At 49.9% G+C, this 17,979-nt stretch overlaps 1 protein-coding gene across 1 annotated transcript in view; it reads right to left on the reverse strand.

The window, feature by feature from the left end:
- Nucleotides 1-371: 371 nt before the first annotated feature.
- Nucleotides 372-17,979, reverse strand: part of LOC115549013 (KN motif and ankyrin repeat domain-containing protein 4) — an 18,169-nt gene continuing 561 nt past the window's right edge. Inside the window, exons 2-11 of the mRNA XM_030363991.1 lie at nt 14,989-15,101; nt 9,503-9,585; nt 7,892-9,418; nt 6,160-6,238; nt 5,043-5,405; nt 4,798-4,882; nt 4,060-4,279; nt 2,810-2,952; nt 2,300-2,500; nt 372-1,388 (exon numbers count right to left, since the gene is read on the reverse strand). Of these exons, the coding sequence (XP_030219851.1) occupies nt 1,296-1,388; nt 2,300-2,500; nt 2,810-2,952; nt 4,060-4,279; nt 4,798-4,882; nt 5,043-5,405; nt 6,160-6,238; nt 7,892-9,418; nt 9,503-9,524 (2,733 nt within the window). The 5' untranslated portion in view covers nt 9,525-9,585; nt 14,989-15,101 and the 3' untranslated portion in view covers nt 372-1,295. The remainder of the gene's footprint in view (nt 1,389-2,299; nt 2,501-2,809; nt 2,953-4,059; nt 4,280-4,797; nt 4,883-5,042; nt 5,406-6,159; nt 6,239-7,891; nt 9,419-9,502; nt 9,586-14,988; nt 15,102-17,979) is intronic.

Genomic DNA, 17,979 nt, shown 5'->3' on the forward strand with positions numbered 1-17,979 from the left:
TTCAATCTGAACAATAGAAGACTATTCTTATATCACTCTCCACTAATCACTGGTAGCTTCATAAACCAAAGCCTTCATCTGGTGCGGCCTATGAACCCATCGCCATTATCATTATTAAACCCAAAGCTCCCTGTTCCGATCTGCAAATATGTTCTTGTTTGTACCATATCAATATATGATGGACTATACGTCTATATTTATTAGAGCAATGGGGCATGGTGGCAGAGTGACTAAACAAAGCCACATCCCAGCTCGGCCTGGTGTAAAACATTTGTAGCAGGGCGTTGTAGCTATGTCTGGCTTGTCAGCTGGGTGGCATGATTCCATCATCGATAAATATACAGCAAAAACAAACCAATGAGATACTTTCATATGTTTAACACGTAGGCCTGCAAATCAGACATTTATTTCCTTTAAAAGATTGCGTTGACGACAAATGCATATAAACCGAATCCCCTGGGGTAAAGAAAAAAACGCTGGCTTCGGATAATAAATGAGAGGAATTATACAAAATAATAATAAATAAAAACAATATCCATCTTGTTAAACTTTCCTGAGGGACTTGGGAGCAATGAGCCACTCACTCACTGGTTGTTTTTAGGCTATTGTTTTTTTTGTGTGTGCTTGAGTGTCTTTCTGCAGCCGCATCAATACAATGCAGTGAGTGTCGTGACTATAATTGTTTGTCACACTCAAAAGGGATTACGGTTAATCCTTTGGCTGGGCTCATTTTTAGCATTCTATCCTTCTATGTCCAAAAACGCTGGAGACAAGGTTCGAGGGGCTTTAGTGTGTAGAGTGAGTGGAGTTCAGGGAAGCAGCGCCATCTCCTGGGCGGTTTTGGTGCTCAAACTATAACCATGACCCATACTGGGATAGCTAATAACGAGCAAACAATTTTTACATCTTATTCAAAATGCGGAGCTGAGATGACATACTTTGGTGATATGTATAGCAGTTGAAATAATGTTTGCACATCATTCAGAATTTCCTAGTCATTCAGAATTCCCCGTCTGGGATTAATTAAGTCGGCCACCATATTTTAACATAAAAAGAAGCGACACAACACATGAAAAGCCTTTTCTTTGTAAACGAATGCAGCCGCGCAGCCAGGCTATAATTAAAATTAATCTCCGTAATGCCTGAATGCGTTCATCTCATACACTGAATCATCAATAAGGAACAGCATGTATGACGTTACCCACCCAAAGGGAAAACAAACAACACTGGCGGGAGTCGTTGGACGGGTGACAACAGGTTCCGCCGAGTTCTGTCTGGTGGGGAGTGGCGGTGGTTTAGAGCGCGCGGGCTTTAGCGTGGGCTTGCAGCAGCGACGCCGTGTCTGCGTGGGATCCCTGCGCGGCCAGGCTGAGCGCCGTCAGACCCCGCTGGAGGAGAGACGGAGATGGAAAGTCCGTTTTAAATCGAATGCAACTCATTGGATATTTTTGATGACGGCTACCAAAGATGTCGCAGAGAAGGCGGACCTAGCCATCCCCACCTTTGTTGTTAAATTATAAAATCTGTGGAATCTCGAAATGATAACATAAGCAATTAAATGGTCAGATGTAGGTTCATTTATTTCAACGTAGGCCTATATGTTTAGAGATAACTAACTATGTACTATTAATAGGAATACTTCAACCGACATTTAGGTTAACTAGATGGAGAAACAATATCACGACACAGATGGGTTATTCTGTTTCGAAACACTGCTTAAAAAAACAGTATAGTGAGCTTGCCATGTACGTGTTGTTACGCATCATATCCAATAGGGGGTGCAGTTTACAAAGAAGTTAATACCTATACTCTCCGTCTTCACTCCTTGACTCTTTCCAATTTAACCACAAAGTCACCTTCATGTTTTAACACTTCCTTAAATCCTTTTAGAATGAGAACAGGTTATGCTGGCCTTGCTCATCTATATCGGATTTTTATTCACTGGATAGAGGGATAATGGCAGGCTGTAACGCTTGTTCTGTTGAATGGACAAAATAAAATAAAATAGATGGGATAGAAAATTTACTTCAAATCCAACCCATTATGCCGCAAATTGCCTTGTGCGATAACCATCGCACAATTTGTGTGTGTATGGTTGTATCTGTGAGTGTATGGATGTGCCTGCCTGTACCGATTATTGTGTGTGTTTGTGTGTGTGTGTGTGTGTGTGTGTGTGTGTGTGTGTGCGTTCGGTGTATTCGTTTGTGTGTGTGTGCGTGCGTGTGTGTATCGGTGCGCGTGTTTTCGCGCACACATGTGTGTGTGTTGTACGTCCCATTGGTATGTCCGTCTGCCTCACCTTATCGGTGAGAGCCAGGTCACAGTGGCCTCGCTCCAGGAGGAGGCGAACGATGTGCGTGTGGCCGCGCTCGCAGGCGAACATGAGGGCCGTGGTCCCCTGGGTGTCCTGCACGTCCGCCCGGGCCCCGAAGCTCAGCAGCAGCCTCACCATCACCACGCGCCCGTGCCTGACCGCCAGGTGCAGCGCCGTCTGTCCAGTCTGGGGGCGCAGGGGGAGGAGTCAGGGTCTTCTACGAGCTAATGCTAACTGTAGGACCGCATTAGCTGTTGTGGGGGGGGGGGGGGGGGGGGTTGTAGCCAGAATGGCGATTGACGTGACAAAGTAACCCAAAACTGGTATTAACAGTAAGTCATGCAACAGCAGGTTTAAGACCATAGAGGGAAAAATAAAACGTTCAGCTCATTTGGGCCTGAATGAATCCAACCGACGACACCACTCTTCCTTTAAAGTACGTTTTTTCGGTGTACGGTTTCCTTTTAGCTTCCTTTCCGTTTTACGTCCCGGTACCTGGGAGGAAGATATGTTGACGTCCCCCAGCTCCATGAGTCTGCGCACCACCTCCACACCCCCCGGCCCGTCGGGGGCCGTCAGGGAGGCTAGCATCACCGCGGTGTAGCCCGCCTTGTTCTGGAGGTCCACGTCGCTCACGCCTGGAGGGGTCGGAGCATCAGGTCAACACGCAGGCTTCTGCTAAGAGTTGATTCTGTAGTACCCTTCTGTAGGGCACTCTGCCCCCACCCTGATGGGGATTTTAGTTTTATTCGATTTGTAATAGCGGTATATACTTAACAGTCATAGCTGAGAGTTCAACCTGAAGGATGAATCTAATAGAAGTGCTTCTCAAATGGGGGTACTTTGATGGTTTGCTAATTTAACCTTGGAAATGTTTTTTTTTTAATATTTGAACACCACCTTAATTAAATTAGGTATACTGGTATAATACTTACATACAAATTTGGTATATCTTTCCAATGAATGACAATTATAGGTGAAGCCCACCATGTGAGTATTCACATCTCCCATGCTATGTTCATGTTTATTAATGTATTAATGTTTATGTGCATGTTTAATAACATGCACATTCATTATTCATGTTCAATTCAAATAAATCCCCTCCCCAAAATGTTTAGTGCTGGTAAAAGGGGCACTTGGCCGACTAGGGGTATCTTTGTACATCCTTACATTAAAGAGCTAAGAAGATTGACAGCAGTGATGGACAGCAGTGATTGACAGCAGGGATTGACAGCAGTGATGCACAGCAGTGATTGACAGCAGGGATTGACAGCAGTGATTGACAGCAGGGATTGACAGCCGTGATTGACAGCAGTGATTGACAGCAGTGATTGACAGCAGGGATTGACAGCAGTGATTGACAGCAGTGATTGACAGCAGGGATTGACAGCAGTGATTGACAGCAGTGATTGACAGCAGGGATTGACAGCAGTGATTGACAGCAGTGATTGACAGCAGTGATCGACAGCAGCGATCGACAGCAGGGATTGCCAGCAGGGATTGACAGCAGGGATTGACAGCAGTGATTGACAGCAGTGATTGACAGCAGTGATCGACAGCAGCGATTGACAGCAGGGATTGCCAGCAGGGATTGCCAGCAGGGATTGCCAGCAGTGATTGACAGCAGGGATTGCCAGCAGGGATTGACAGCAGGGATTGACAGCAGTGATTGACAGCAGGGATTGACAGCAGTGATTGACAGCAGTGATCGACAGCAGTGATTGACAGCAGTGATTGACTGTTACCTGTCTCCAGCAGCAGGCTGACGATGCTGTAGTTGCAGTGGGACAGGCTGTAATGCAGAGCCGTGTTGCCGTTGTCGTCGGCCAGGTTGACGAGGAAGCACAACAGGGGGGGTGTGGTCTTCTTCACCTCGCCCAGATAGAGAGACACGCTATTGGCTGCTGCCTTCTCCTCTGCCGCGACACCGAACCAATGGTGGAACAGCACCACCAAGGCCTTCCGCTGGAACATAGGGTGAGGGTTAGGGTAAGGTAGGGAGTCTGTGATGGGAGATGGGGTAGTTAAAGGATGAGTGGATGAACTCAAACATAACGATTTCTTTAAGAAAAGGCTCTTTTCCTTTAAGAGAGAACCGCACATTTCTTGGCTGAGAAAGGACTTCTCTCCATGGCCATATTTTCAACTTTTATTCAGATTCGTAAGTAATCGACCCATCTGAATCATTCATTTTCCTAGTATCTATTCTTTTATATTTTCTCTTTCACCAAGGAAGACATTGTAAAGACTAAAAAGGATGATAAGTGTTCTTTCCCGGAGAGCAATTAGAAACCGCACGCTGTCATGTTCTGGTGTTGAAATAACTTCACTGGAATTAAGTGGAATCAAGTCTACAGTACTCAGAATCACACATTGGACTCAGCTTTATAGCCAAGGCATGCTTGAAACTAATCGGAGTAGTGATAGGAAAGCCATATAAAGTCCAGACCCTACGTTAAAGGCCTTTAGTAAAGTGGACCTACCATGTCGTTATTGGGATTGTCCATGTTCTCCATGTGGTCTTTCAGAAACTGACAGGCTGCCATAAACTCCTCACTAACAGCCTCGCTGTAAGGTGGGGGGGGGTGTTTGTGTGTGTGGTGGGGAGAGGGTGAGAGAAAGACTATTAGAACATCCTCAACAAAGAGCAAACATTTTGTTAAAAATAAAGAATTAACAGCCGATGACCAATTGTATCATGAACCTGGGGAGGCCTGGATCCACCTACCTCCCCCTGGTGGTCGGTGGCGAGCCAGGGTCCGTCTCCATCTGCTCCCCCTGGGCTGACGACTCCATCTGCTCGTGCCTCCCCAGGACCACGGGCCCCGCACCTCCATCTGCCCCACCCGGGGCCTCTCCGCCCGGGACGGAGCCCTGGCCTGGGTCTGGGTCTGGGACAGCCTCCCCCTGGCCCGGGCCTGGGTCTGGGTCTGGGTCTGGGTCTGGGACAGTCTCTCCCTGGCGGTGCTCCGAGGCCTGGGGGTACATCTGAGTGAAGGGCATCTCCTCTGGGACGTGGGGTTCATCCTTCTGATCGGAAGGGTCTCCTTGGGCGAGACGGTCCTGACTCACCTGGTCGGTCTCTGAACATCTGCACAGAGGATGTAAATAAGGAGAGGAAGGGACGAGATAGAGGAGGGGGAAAAGGCAAAGCTGGATGACATTAAGAGAGAGAGTCTGCCAAATCTCAGGCTTTAAGTCTGCTACATCTATTACATGTCTCTGAGGACATTGGAGGCAGGAAGCAGTTATTTTGGACACGCTCAGTCCATGTTTAGACTAAGAAAAACAATCTCTAAATAGATGTTTTATGAATATTTGTATATCCCCGGTTTACTTCATCCTCAGGGAAAAAAGAGAATGCCTTTTACAAGTCATAAACTGTAGCTTACATACAGTTGAGATCACTATCTGTTGAGTGCTAAACCGAAAGCAGCAGCATGTAAGCTGCCTCAGCCACAACCCTTTTCCCTTTTCCCCTGCTCTATTTTCTGGAGATTCATGTGACAAACACATCTGTGATCTCCCACCACGGTGACGTGAGAGGAACAACCTTCAAATGCACGCTCTGCTCTGGACAGCATGCACGGGGAGCACGTTGACTTTCAAAGTCGACTCCTGCACCTCGCCTACGTTCCCGATACGAAGCCTTGGCTGGGAAGCGGGATTGAAGCCCATCAGAGACCGCTGTTCTCATAACCGAGCTATGTGCATCCCAAAGCCAAGAGGACCACAGCACAGGATCCAGGGTTCCCGCCAGACACCAAGTTAACCCATCACCGTAAATCATTGTGAAAGAGTGCTGATGGCAGCCTCTGGGGGAGGCAGGCCGGTTGTTGACTAACCTTTCATTAACACCCGCAAAGTGGATGTCTTTTGACGCCACAGCGCTCTCGTCCGTCGTCGTCCTCGTGGATTTAGGAGCTTAAAGATAGAGAGGATGAAAAGTGTGGGATGAAGGAATCAAGATCTGCCAAACAAACAAGCTTCTTGGCTGACACCATCCGACCTTTCGATCTGTTATCATTGTTTATAACACATAAATGGTTCCTGTTCATGGAATATGATTTAATCATGAGATTGAGTCTTGAATGCCGACCCAGGCTGTGAGAAATCCACCCATCAGAGGTTATTTTTGCAGTAAAGTCAACATAGTTGCATTCTTGAGGTAGGGAAACAGGAGTGGAAAGACTTTGAGGTCCCATAGGAGCTGAATAGAGACATTCCACAGAATCGGCTCAAAAGGGCCAACAAAATCTATACGGATTGATATTCATAACAATTATAATACTCGAGGTACAAATGTAGCCTGGCTAACACCAGACCTTATCTCAATCTACATTGAGATGAGGTCTGGGAACCACACATTAATTTTCTCGTATTTGAGGCGTTGTCTACGATTGCCCACAGCCGTTTATTTGGCTCTACGAATTTCTATTGTATGAGTCTGTACGTAGCTCATAGCCAATCGTATCAATTATACCAGATGACGTATGTAGAGCGACAGAAATTCGATGAGGAAGAAGACGATGGGTGTGCGGATAGACGTCGTCATCGTCTTGCCATCCCTCCCCGTTCTGTGATTGGTTCCCTATCTCAGGCGAAAATCAGATCCATGGAATCCAGGCTGCCTAGCAGTGCCAAATGAAATTGCGTGCAAGGCAGCATGGATATACCCAGGCTAGCACAAATGCAATCCCTGGCCACAGCTTGTCAAGGAAGATAGTTATTTAAAAGTAAAATTTGTGCATACTTTTTGAAGATTAGACCTTTTTTCTGCATTGACGTTTTTAACGACACCAGCAAAACATGACCCTTTTGTTTTGGACATCGATCAATATAAAGGAAAGGGCATTGATGGGTGCTAATTTAAGACAAAACAGCAACTCAAAACGTTCAAAACAGATTGAGTATCTGGATTGGTATTTGAATGGGTTGGTATAAAAATAGCCCTTGACACCAAATGTTTTGACAGCTGTTTTCCCTATGGCATGGCCATGGGGATAGTCTAGCGATACAACTAATAGAGTGCATTGTGACTGAAGGAACAGTTGCCACTAGAAAGGAAATTCTGCCGTTTTCTAGTCCACACAGGGAGCAGTAGCTTCTCTCACAGGCAGAGCGCCGTACCCAGAGAGAAGCTTCTACAACCATAATGTCTTGAGGGAAGCAATTGCACAGTGAGTCAAAAGTTATTTCCTACGCTATGGGAAATAAGTGAGGCACGTGAAACCCTTTGATTTTGGGCAGGGCCACGTCTCAGCCCCTCAGTCTAAAAATGTATGTTTATAATAACACAATGTCGTCATGGTTTAATACGCTGTAGTTAGTCTGACTCCATTCATTTTCATGTATGTGTGAGAAGCTGCTATCAAGTTTTTTTGGCTTTAACACTCAACTCGAATGTGTTCAAGGAAGAACGAATATTGGAGTTCGTGGAGGCAAAAGTATGTGCTAAAAGATGTTCAGATAAGCACATGGCTGATGAACACAAACAAATCACCGTCTTACACACACAGCACACATCAGGGTTCAGCGAAGCCACTGATTAAACCAAACCAACTGAAACACATGTACCTTCTTGTGGTGTTCGATCCCCTTCCGAGCGCCCAAGGTCGTGATAGCAGGCCAAGAGGACGTTGACGAGCCCCATCATCTCCAACTGCAGGCGGTTGACCTCAGGGTCAGGGTGCTCCAGGGGCCTCCCTGCCTCCAGCGACCCGCTACCCCTACACAGGCACTCCCACTGCTCCTCCAGCAGCAGCTTGATCCTCCTGATGTGTAGGACTGCCCGGGTGGAGTCCACAGCCCCGGGCTGAGCCTCCTCCAGCTCCATGGGGATGGAAGAGGAACTGCTGCTGTTGGACTTCTGGGGGAGACAAACCGCAGACACTTGCTGCCCGTTTCTTTGTCCATGGGGGAAAGCGATGGTCTGTTCCCCGGCCGATTTGTTGGAGTCTCCTAACGAGCGGGCCTTGTCTCCGGTCGAAGTACCAGTCCCGTCCTCGTCGTCGCTGTCCACCACCACCTTCTCAGCACAGACCCAGATCATGGGGTTCACGCTGAAGTGTTCGATCCTCTCGTCTTTCCTCTGGCCCTCCTCCCGTTGCTCCCCCAGTTCCCTCAGGGCCCGCTGGAGCTCCAGGCCATTGAGGTGGAGCCTCTGCTCCAGCGCCGCCACCTTGGCCTGCAGCGACGTCACCGTCAGCAGCTCGTCCAGATCGGTGCTGCTCCTCCACTCGTGCAGCGGGTTGTCACTGTCCTGGCCTGCGGCGCGGGGGCTTTGAGGGAAGGCTGGGCATCCGTTGCTGTGCCGCTTGAGGTCCCCGGTGGCCTGAGACCAGCTGGAGATGCTAGGGTCTTTAATGGTCCCGTTGCCCGATTCGGGTTGTGGGGCGAGCGGGTGCAGGCCGAGACGAAGCCGCTCTCGCTCCTCCTGGAGGATGCAGATCTGCGCTTTGAGCTCGGGTATGACCCTCATCTCCATCTCCAGCTCGCCCACTCGTTCCAGGGCCTCTGTCAGACGCCGCAGCAGCCCAGAGAACTCCAGGTTGCGGGGTATGTCCTCGCAGGAGGAATCCCTTTCTCCGAGGTGGTCCCTGGAGCTCCGGAGGCTGCCTGGGTCCTCGGAGGTCTCGGAGGTCTGCCTGAGGAGCACCGTGAGAGGCATGCTGGAGGCCCGGAGGAGGTGCGGTCCAATGTGCTCCCCGACAGGCTGCTCATCAAACGCCTTGATCCTAGCCTCCATCTCCGTCAGGGTCCTCAACCCGGGGGGGGACGCCGGCGTCCTGCGGTCGTGGGTCCAGGAGCTGTACCCATGGTCGGCCTCAGAGAGCCGTGACCTGGGCCCCAGAGCTCCGGTGGAGCCCCAGGGGCTTGGCCGACAGCCGCCCCCGGAGAGGTTGAGGTGCCGGGGGAGAGTGCTGGAGCGAGGGCCCTTGCTCCGGCGGTGGATGGGGACTCTTTTGATGGTGTTGCCCTTCTCGATATCGTCCACATATTTCAGGAAATCCAAGTCCAGGGAGAAGCCGTATGGGGTCTCCACCGAATAAGGGGGCTTTCGTTTGAAGCCATTTTCCGTCGTTTTGAGGGGAGAGCTATTTCCTGAAACAGAACACAAAAAGAATTTCAACAGTATGTAATTTGTGTTTAGTGGTTTAGTGATGCAATGAAGAAGGAGTATTTTACCATATTGTCCTTCCGTCATCATGGCGTTTTCAGTTTTTGTGTCTAATTTGATGCCCCATAATCCGGGTTGTTTTGCAGGGAATCTGACAAGAACAAACAACAAAATAGCAGCAGAGTACTGAATTGAAACGACACTGACAACATGCCCATTACAAATGGTTTTGATGGGAATACCAAGAAACAATGTATTTGTCAAGGAAATATTTAACTTTTTGAAAGCTTCAATAGCTTTAAAAGCACAAAACCTCTTTCACTGTCTCCTTCACTTCTACCCATTCACAATAGGTTTGGTACCACAATGTGTGGTGTATCACATAGTATGTGTACAAAATATTGTTGTGTACCACATAGTGTTGGGTACACCAGAGTGTTGTGCACAACATAGTATGTGTACAACCTAGTGTTGTGTACCATATTGTATTTGTACACCATAGTGTTGTGTACCCGATAGTGATGTGAACACCACAGTGTTGTGTACCCGATAGTGATGTGAACACCAGAGTGTTGTGTACCCGATAGTGATGTGAACACCAGAGTGTTGTGTACCCGATAGTGATGTGAACACCAGTGTGTTGTGTACCCGATGGTGATGTGAACACTAGAGTGTTGTGTACCCGATAGTGATGTGAACACCAGAGTGTTGTGTACCCGATGGTGATGTGAACACTAGAGTGTTGTGCACCCGATGGTGATGTGAACACCAGAGTGTTGTGCACCCGATGGTGATGTGAACACCAGAGTGTTGAGCACCCGATGGTGATGTGAACACCAGAGTGTTGTGCACCCGATGGTGATGTGAACACCAGAGTGTTGTGCACCACGTTTTCCCCTTTCCCACGTAAACAGTTTGCTGGCCACTGATTGGCCAGAGAGTGACGCCACTGGACGAGCACGACGTCCGAGCCTGACACCCGACATCCGGCATCTTTAAATGCTAGCATCAGCATTCGGTTAACGATATTGCTTGATTATTGAACATGGCGGGATCAGCGCGCAAGAACACGCCGTGGACCCTGACAGTGGTGGAGCGGTCCTGTTTGTAGCCCTGTCTGTTTATGTGTTGCGTGGATAAGAATGTCACTGCAGTTTTGTTCGCATGCGTGTTATGACGACTCGCCCACGTTGAAGAGGTACTTTATTCTAGATGGAAACATAACGTGCCTGGAACCAAACCAAGTCGTGCCACGCTCAGTCGTGGCGAGTTGAGCTGGTACTGTCGGTGGAAAAGAGGCAATAGTGTTGTGTACACCAGAATGTTGTGTACACCAGAATGTTAAGTACACCAGAGCGTTGTGTACCTGTTAGTGTTGTTTACACCATGGCGTTGTGTACCCGATGGTGATGTGTACTGTACAACATAGCGTTGTGTACCCGATAATGTTGTGTACACCAGAGCGTTGTGTACCTGTTAGTGTTGTGTAAACCAGAGCGTTGTGTAACACATAGTGGCCGACCTAAAGTTATCATAATTATAGCCCTGCCATCCAGGACGGTGGAAATAGCCAGACTGTAGACTGTAACACTGCGGCAAGTGGAACAAACTTCACTCCTACTGACGAAAATACAGCGGACTATTGTACTGGCTCACGGCTCTCTCTCTCTCTCCCTCTTCCTACTCTCTCCCTCTCTGTCCTGCGCGCTCCATCTCTCTCTCTCTCTCTCTCTCTCTCTCTCTCTCTCTCTCTCCCCCCCTCTCTCTCTCTCTCTCTCTCTCTCTCTCTCTCTCTCTCTCTCTCTCTCACTCTCACTCTCACTCTCACTCTCACTCTCTCTCTCTCTCTGTCCTGCCCTCTCCATCTTTCTCTGTATTCTCCTCATTATTTCACCCCTCTGTGTGTCTCTCTGTGTAACGCTTTCACACTCTCCCACTCAATTTCCCTCCCTCCCTCCCTCTCTCCCTCTCCCTCTCTCTCCCTCTCTGCCTGCCAGAGGCTATTCCACACATTTCACGCAACCCTTTTGTCCTCTTCTAATTCCTGCTTTATATATTTTTAACAATTCAGACACACTATCAACGTGTAATCGTCAAGAGGTGAAAGCAATGTCATCCTCATCCACCATACGTATGTCTCTGTCTCTGTCTCTCTCTCCACCTATCCCTCTCTCTCTCCCCCTCTCTCTCTCTCTCTCTCTCTCTCTCTCTCTCTCTCTCTCTCTCTCTCTCTCTCTCTCTCTCTCTCTCTCTCTCTCTCCCTATATCCGGGCGTCTCTCTCTCTCTCTCTCTCTCTCTCTCTCTCTCTCTCTCCCTGTATCCGGGTGTCTCTCTCTCTCTCTCTGGGTGTCTCTTGGCTGACCACGGGTCTCTGTGGCCCCCCTGTCTGTCCCCTTTGGGGGACCGCAGGCTCCTAGCCGCAGCCCTTCAACAATGTCAGCTATGTCGTAAACATACAGACGGCCCCAAACCACCCTGCCTGGGATGAGGGGCCCGGCATCCAGTTCAGGACCTCCCCGGGGGGGCCACACAACCTCACCGGGGGGGGCCACACGACCTCCCCGGGGGGGCCACACGACCTCACCGGGGGGGGCCACACGACCTCCCCGGGGGGGCCACACAACCTCACCGGGGGGGGCCACACGAACTCCCCGGGGGGGCCACACGACCTCACCGGGGGGGGCCACACGACCTCCCCGGGGGGAGGCACACGACCTCCCCGGGGGGGGCCACACGACCTCCCCGGGGGGGGCCACACGACCTCACCGGGGGGGGCCACACGACCTCCCCGGGGGGGGCCACACGACCTCACCGGGGGGGGCCACACGACCTCACCGGGGGGAGGCACACGACCTCACCGGGGGGGGCCACACGACCTCCCCGGGGGGGCCACACGACCTCCCCGGGGGGGGCCACACGACCTGACCGGGGGGGGCCACACGACCTCCCCGGGGGGCCACACAACCTCCCCGGGGGGGGCCACACGACCTCCCCGGGGGGGCCACACGACCTCCCCGGGGGGGCCACACGACCTCACCGGGGGGGGGCCACACGACCTCCCCGGGGGGAGGCACACGACCTCCCCGGGGGGGGCCACACGACCTCCCCGGGGGGGGGCCACACGACCTCACCGGGGGGGGCCACACGACCTCCCCGGGGGGGCCACACGACCTCCCCGGGGGGGGCCACACAACCTCACCGGGGGGAGGCACACGACCTCGACGGGGGGGGCCACACGACCTCCCCGGGGGGGCCACACGACCTCCCCGGGGGGGGCCACACGACCTGACCGGGGGGGGCCACACGACCTCCCCGGGGGGCCACACAACCTCCCCGGGGGGGGCCACACGACCTCCCCGGGGGGGCCACACGACCTCCCCTGGGGGGCCACACGACCTCCCCGGGGGGGGCCACACGACCTCCCCGGGGGGGCCACACGACCTCACCGGGGGGGGCCACACGACCTCACCGGGGGGGGCAACACTTGAGCAGCCCTGAGGAGTCAGCGTGATCCAGTCCTCGGTCTGGTGTACGTAGCGGTAGTGGTTGTTGTAAATGATATACTTGCTGGGATGGGCAAAATAAACAGGTTTATATTAAGAGGGGACATTCGTAGTGCTATTATAATTATTTTGAATTATACAAACATCAATAGTTATTATGGTAACTAATGATGTTTGTTGAGTTTTACATTTCTTTTTTGTCATATTTCTAACCAGCCCATATCTTTTATAATAATATTTGCTAGGTTTGATGTCACAGCCCAAATTTTTATGTAAATCTATGAGACAGCAGAATTAGAGAAAGTAGCTTAGAGCCACGCACAGGAACCAATTTCAGTTCAAAGTTATTTCAATCCCTTTTTACTGGGTCATACCCTCAGGGAAGACGACGAATACAGAGAATACCCGCTGAATACTAACCCAAACAATATCAAATCATCTGAGATTCCTCTCCGTCTCGCAGACTTTCTCCCTTCTCCGTTGGACTGGCTCTAACTGAGAACCCGTTAGAGCCAGTTCAGCCGGTGTCCGGCTGAACTGGATCTAACTTAGATCCAGTACGGTCCACCCCCTGCTGTGCTGCTCTGGAGCCCACGCTGGAACAGTAGGACCCCAAATAAACACTGAGGCTGCAATGTTCAACTGTTCCTGGTCCCTTCTTTCTTTCCCTTTGCCTTCTTTATTTTCTTTATTTTTTTCTTTCTGCATTTCTTTCCATCTTTTTCCCCCCTAGTCCTTTTGCATGCAAAGCAATCTGACGAATGATTAGGAGGATAACAGGATTTGATTTTTGTGTTAGCTGGTTCTATATTACATTACGTAGGCCGCCTGCTAGGAGAGGCCAACCAGGAATGAGCCCAGAAGCTTCTCCATGTTTCCTGCCGAGGCAGCAAGACCGTACTAACAGGGCGTTATTATTTTTCTAGCAAGAAGTGAGATCATTGAGAGTCCTTCAAACTAAATTGTGAATTATGAAGTGAATGTTGAAATCCATGGCACCGTATATACACCCAGCATCCTACCCTATGCAAAAACTGAGCATGTGTCGTGTGTGTGAGAGAAAGAGAGGGTGTTTGTGTCTGTGTGCGTGTGTTTATCCTGTACGTCTCTAGGGGGTATACTGTACTGGCATTACGAACAAAATGTCAATCAGCAGAAGAGAGCAGCTGCTGCTGTGAACGTCTGTATCAGTCTCAGAGCTTCTGTGGGTCTCTGTGGGTTTTTTCCATGAGGCTGAGCGTGTGTTAACCTCCCTGGAATGATCACAATGTTCTACTGACATACGTTGACTGTGAGTTCCTCTCGTGTGGCAGAGTGGATCGTGTGGTCTTTGGTTTCAAAATAGAGACCTGACGAGAGTGGCGCGTTCAACATTTAGGAACGTGGCATTCACAGTCTGAAATATGACATTTTTATTATAAATGTTGTTATGGACTGTTAAGGAGCGTTCTATTAGATATATCATATTATCGGTTCAAAACTATTTTAAAACAAGCTCGACTTTCAAAACCATTTGTGTCGACATTGTCGGTCCTTAAACAAACACAGTGAGAGAAGGAGAACAGTCTGAATCATTCAATCGCAGATGAATGAATGGTCTTATAAATATAGACCATGTGACCACAGAGGAAACAGCACAGCCCTAACTCCCAACAATCCTTGCCGTACTTTCTCCACATTTTCTTGGCCCGTTTTAATGGGTGCCTGTTTAGGCAATTCAGGCTTGCCTCACAGGAAACCCCAAAAACGGGAAAGTATTGACTTTACTCCGAAAAACGGCCCCAACCTGGACCACACATACACACACACACTCACAAGCGCACACACACGCACACAAACACACACACACACACACACACACACACACACACACACACACACACACACACACACACACACACACACACACACACACACACACACACACACACACACACACACACACATATATGCACGCACACATAAAAACACTGCAATAAAAATGGTTTGTTCCATCAACATCGATGTCGCCATTTCATCTGGGCAAAGCCTTTCACCAGATTACACTCACTGGTTCTCTCCTTCTTCCTCCTGCTGCAAGCACCTCCTCAGGGCTCCTCTTCCTGCTCCTCCTCAACCCTCCTCCTCCTTCTCTCCCTGGATCACCAACAACCTCGCGATCAGCTACAGAATTTCCAAAGAACAGCCGAAAGAAAAACAAAATCCACCTGGTTAAAATGTGACACGTTATTTTTAGCATCAGAGTTAAGTCAGAGTCGTACATAAGGTGACTTAAGTTGGGTGATGGAAGAAAAAAGATCAAACACAACCCACCTACATGGCATGCAATATGAGTACTAAATCCTTCTCCCACACATTTGTCGACACTATTTCGGGGGGTACAATGTGAATGAGGTGACCCGTCGATACTGACCTCGTGGTCGTATTCTTTTTGTGAGTTTTTTATTATATCTCATAAACGTTTTTCCTTTTTTTTAACGATTTCTAAGTCGCTCTCCAAAACATTTGTCAGCAGTTCTCCGGGGGGTTGGAGGTGAACGAGGTGACCTGAGGGTACCGCCCGGGTATCTAAACCCCCATGCCGTGCGTCGATCCAGGGCCTTCAGTGTCGCCCACATACCAGAACAAGGTTTACAAGCTGGGCTACGACCTGTGAATAGCTGTGGTCTAAAACTAGACCCCGTCACTTCCTCGTCCTCCTCCTCTCACTGTGACCCCCCGCTGGAGAAGGCTGACCTGAGACTCTGAAATCCATACGTCAAACCGGACTCTCTCCGTCCCCGCCGTCTCTCACGGACGCTGCCCCCCGCCTGTCTGCAGACATGGTATGCCCCCACGGCGGTCCTGGAGGTCTCAGAAACCAGGCGCCCCCACTCCAGGTTCACCATAGCACATATGATAACTCGTTGAAGTCATATTTAGTATTCAGTCACTTGGCAGACATATCTTTATCTCAAAGGGGACATATTATACCACCAGGTGTGAGTGTGATTAGCCGTTACAAGCCGTTTCGGAAATTTGTCACAAGTAGGCGTGTCCTCCTTGATGTGTGAGGGATAGATGAGCAACGTTTGCTACAGACCGCTGGGTAGGCTGGTATACTGATCTATCCAGCACACATCTAGGTGGACACGCCCACTTGTGAAGTCAGAAGAGGCAGATTTTCATAACGGCTTGTAGCGGCTAATCACACTCTCATGCCACCCGCTGGGATGATGTGTCACCTTTAATTGATGTGCAGTCGGTTTAGTTAAGGTGGTCAGTCATCCAGGAGCAGCTAGGTTAAGCCTGCATGTAATTCCGAAGAGCTCTAGGGAATCGAACCCAGAACATTTCGTGATTGGAGTCGACCACTTTGACCTCCACACTACCCCTGCCCCCGGGATTTCATGAAATCAACATTATTTAATGGTCAACTTCTAATTTAAAGGTGTTCTGTTTGCGCTCATCAGCGACCAATTCCTGATCCTCTATTGATGTTTTCTGGCCTCGCTCATTCTTAATCCTAGAACGACTTTTGTGTTTACCTCAAATGATAACGTCACAACGAGGGATACGCAGCTAGCCTTGGGGTCAAACCCGCAAGCCTTGGGGTCAAGCCCGCGAGCCAACGACGACAACTGGCAGTTGTCTTTGAGTCTGAGCCTAATCCCATTAAGAGGCTTCAGATAGCTTATCCGCTAGGAGGCCGTAGCCTCATGCTGCCCCCACTGTGGGCACAGTTGCTCTAGTGCCGATTAAGCTAACAAAGTTAGCGTTAATCACTTGGGTGCGGCAGGGCAGCGTCCTTAACTTTTAAGGCCAATGCTAATCGCCAGAGCTCTGCTGGGTGCCACACTCACCCATTGGAGGGTTAACGGGTCTGTGGTCTTTTAGTAAGCCCACAGATCTGTGAACATTCTTTACTTTTATTTCCCCGAAAAGTTATTCCTTTCTCTCCTCGTCCAGGATTGGCTGGACAGGTTTTTTTTTATGTGTGCGTCCATAACTCTTTAACCATGTCTTCTGTTCACAGTTGATTTAGGAAGCATAGCCGACAGTCTGAATCAACCCCCCCACCCCCCTCTCTGACCCCCCAGCCAGCTCCTTTCTCCTCTCCTCCTGCAGACGGTCAAAAAACATATCTTTCTCTCCCTTGGTGTTCTTGAAAATGTCCTAGAAATCCCTTCAGCCTTCTTGGATTTCTCTCTCAATCTCTGTCTGTCTGTCTGTCTGTCTGTCTGTCTGTCTGTCTGTCTGTCTGTCTGTCTGTCTGTCTGTCTGTCTGTCTGTCTGTCAGTCAGTCAGTCAGTCAGTCAGTCAGTCAGTCAGTCAGTCAGTCAGTCAGTCAGTCAGTCAGTCAGTCAGTCAGTCAGTCAGTCAGTCAGTCAGTCAGTCTGTCTGTCTGTCTGTCTGTCTGTCTGTCTGTCTGTCTGTCTGTCTGTCTGTCTGTCTCTCTCTCCCTCCCCCCCCGCCCCTCTCTCTCTCCCCCCCCCCCTCTCTCTCTTTGTCCAGGGTATTCCACCAGTGTTGTACTGGTGGTGTTCCAACACCAACAGTGGCTGTTGTTGCCCTGCCCCCAGTCTTAGCTTAGTGTTGGTAGCGTATCTTCATTCTGCTGTACTGGTCATCGCACAGCGAGACTTGATCCCCCGCTCAGGGGCCGGTCGGCCCTAGGGCAGCGCCCAGGGACCAACTCCAGGTCTAGTGCCAGTGCCACCGCCACTGCTCAAGGGCGCTGGCAGTGGTATAAACCTCATGAGTATGTCTTTGGTAGCATGTTAGTAGTGTGTTTGTAGCATGTTAGAAGCATGTTTATAATACATTGGAAGCGTGTGTGTAGTGTTCTGTAGCCTGTTGGTAGCATGTTAGCAGTGTGTTTGGAGCAGGTATGGTATTATGTTTGTCCCACATTTATTTGTTAGTAACGTGTTGTTGGTACGGTGTACATGGAGTGAGAGGCTCACAGCCAACAGCTGCTGGGGGAGCTGGGACGGTGGTCTAACAAGCCACTGTTGGAATAGAAACATTTGGGCTCCCCTGGCATTAGAAAGTGTGTTTG

Source organism: Gadus morhua, chromosome 8 (genome assembly GCF_902167405.1).
Source record: "Gadus morhua chromosome 8, gadMor3.0, whole genome shotgun sequence".
In the NCBI taxonomy this organism is placed as follows: Eukaryota; Metazoa; Chordata; class Actinopteri; order Gadiformes; family Gadidae; genus Gadus; species Gadus morhua.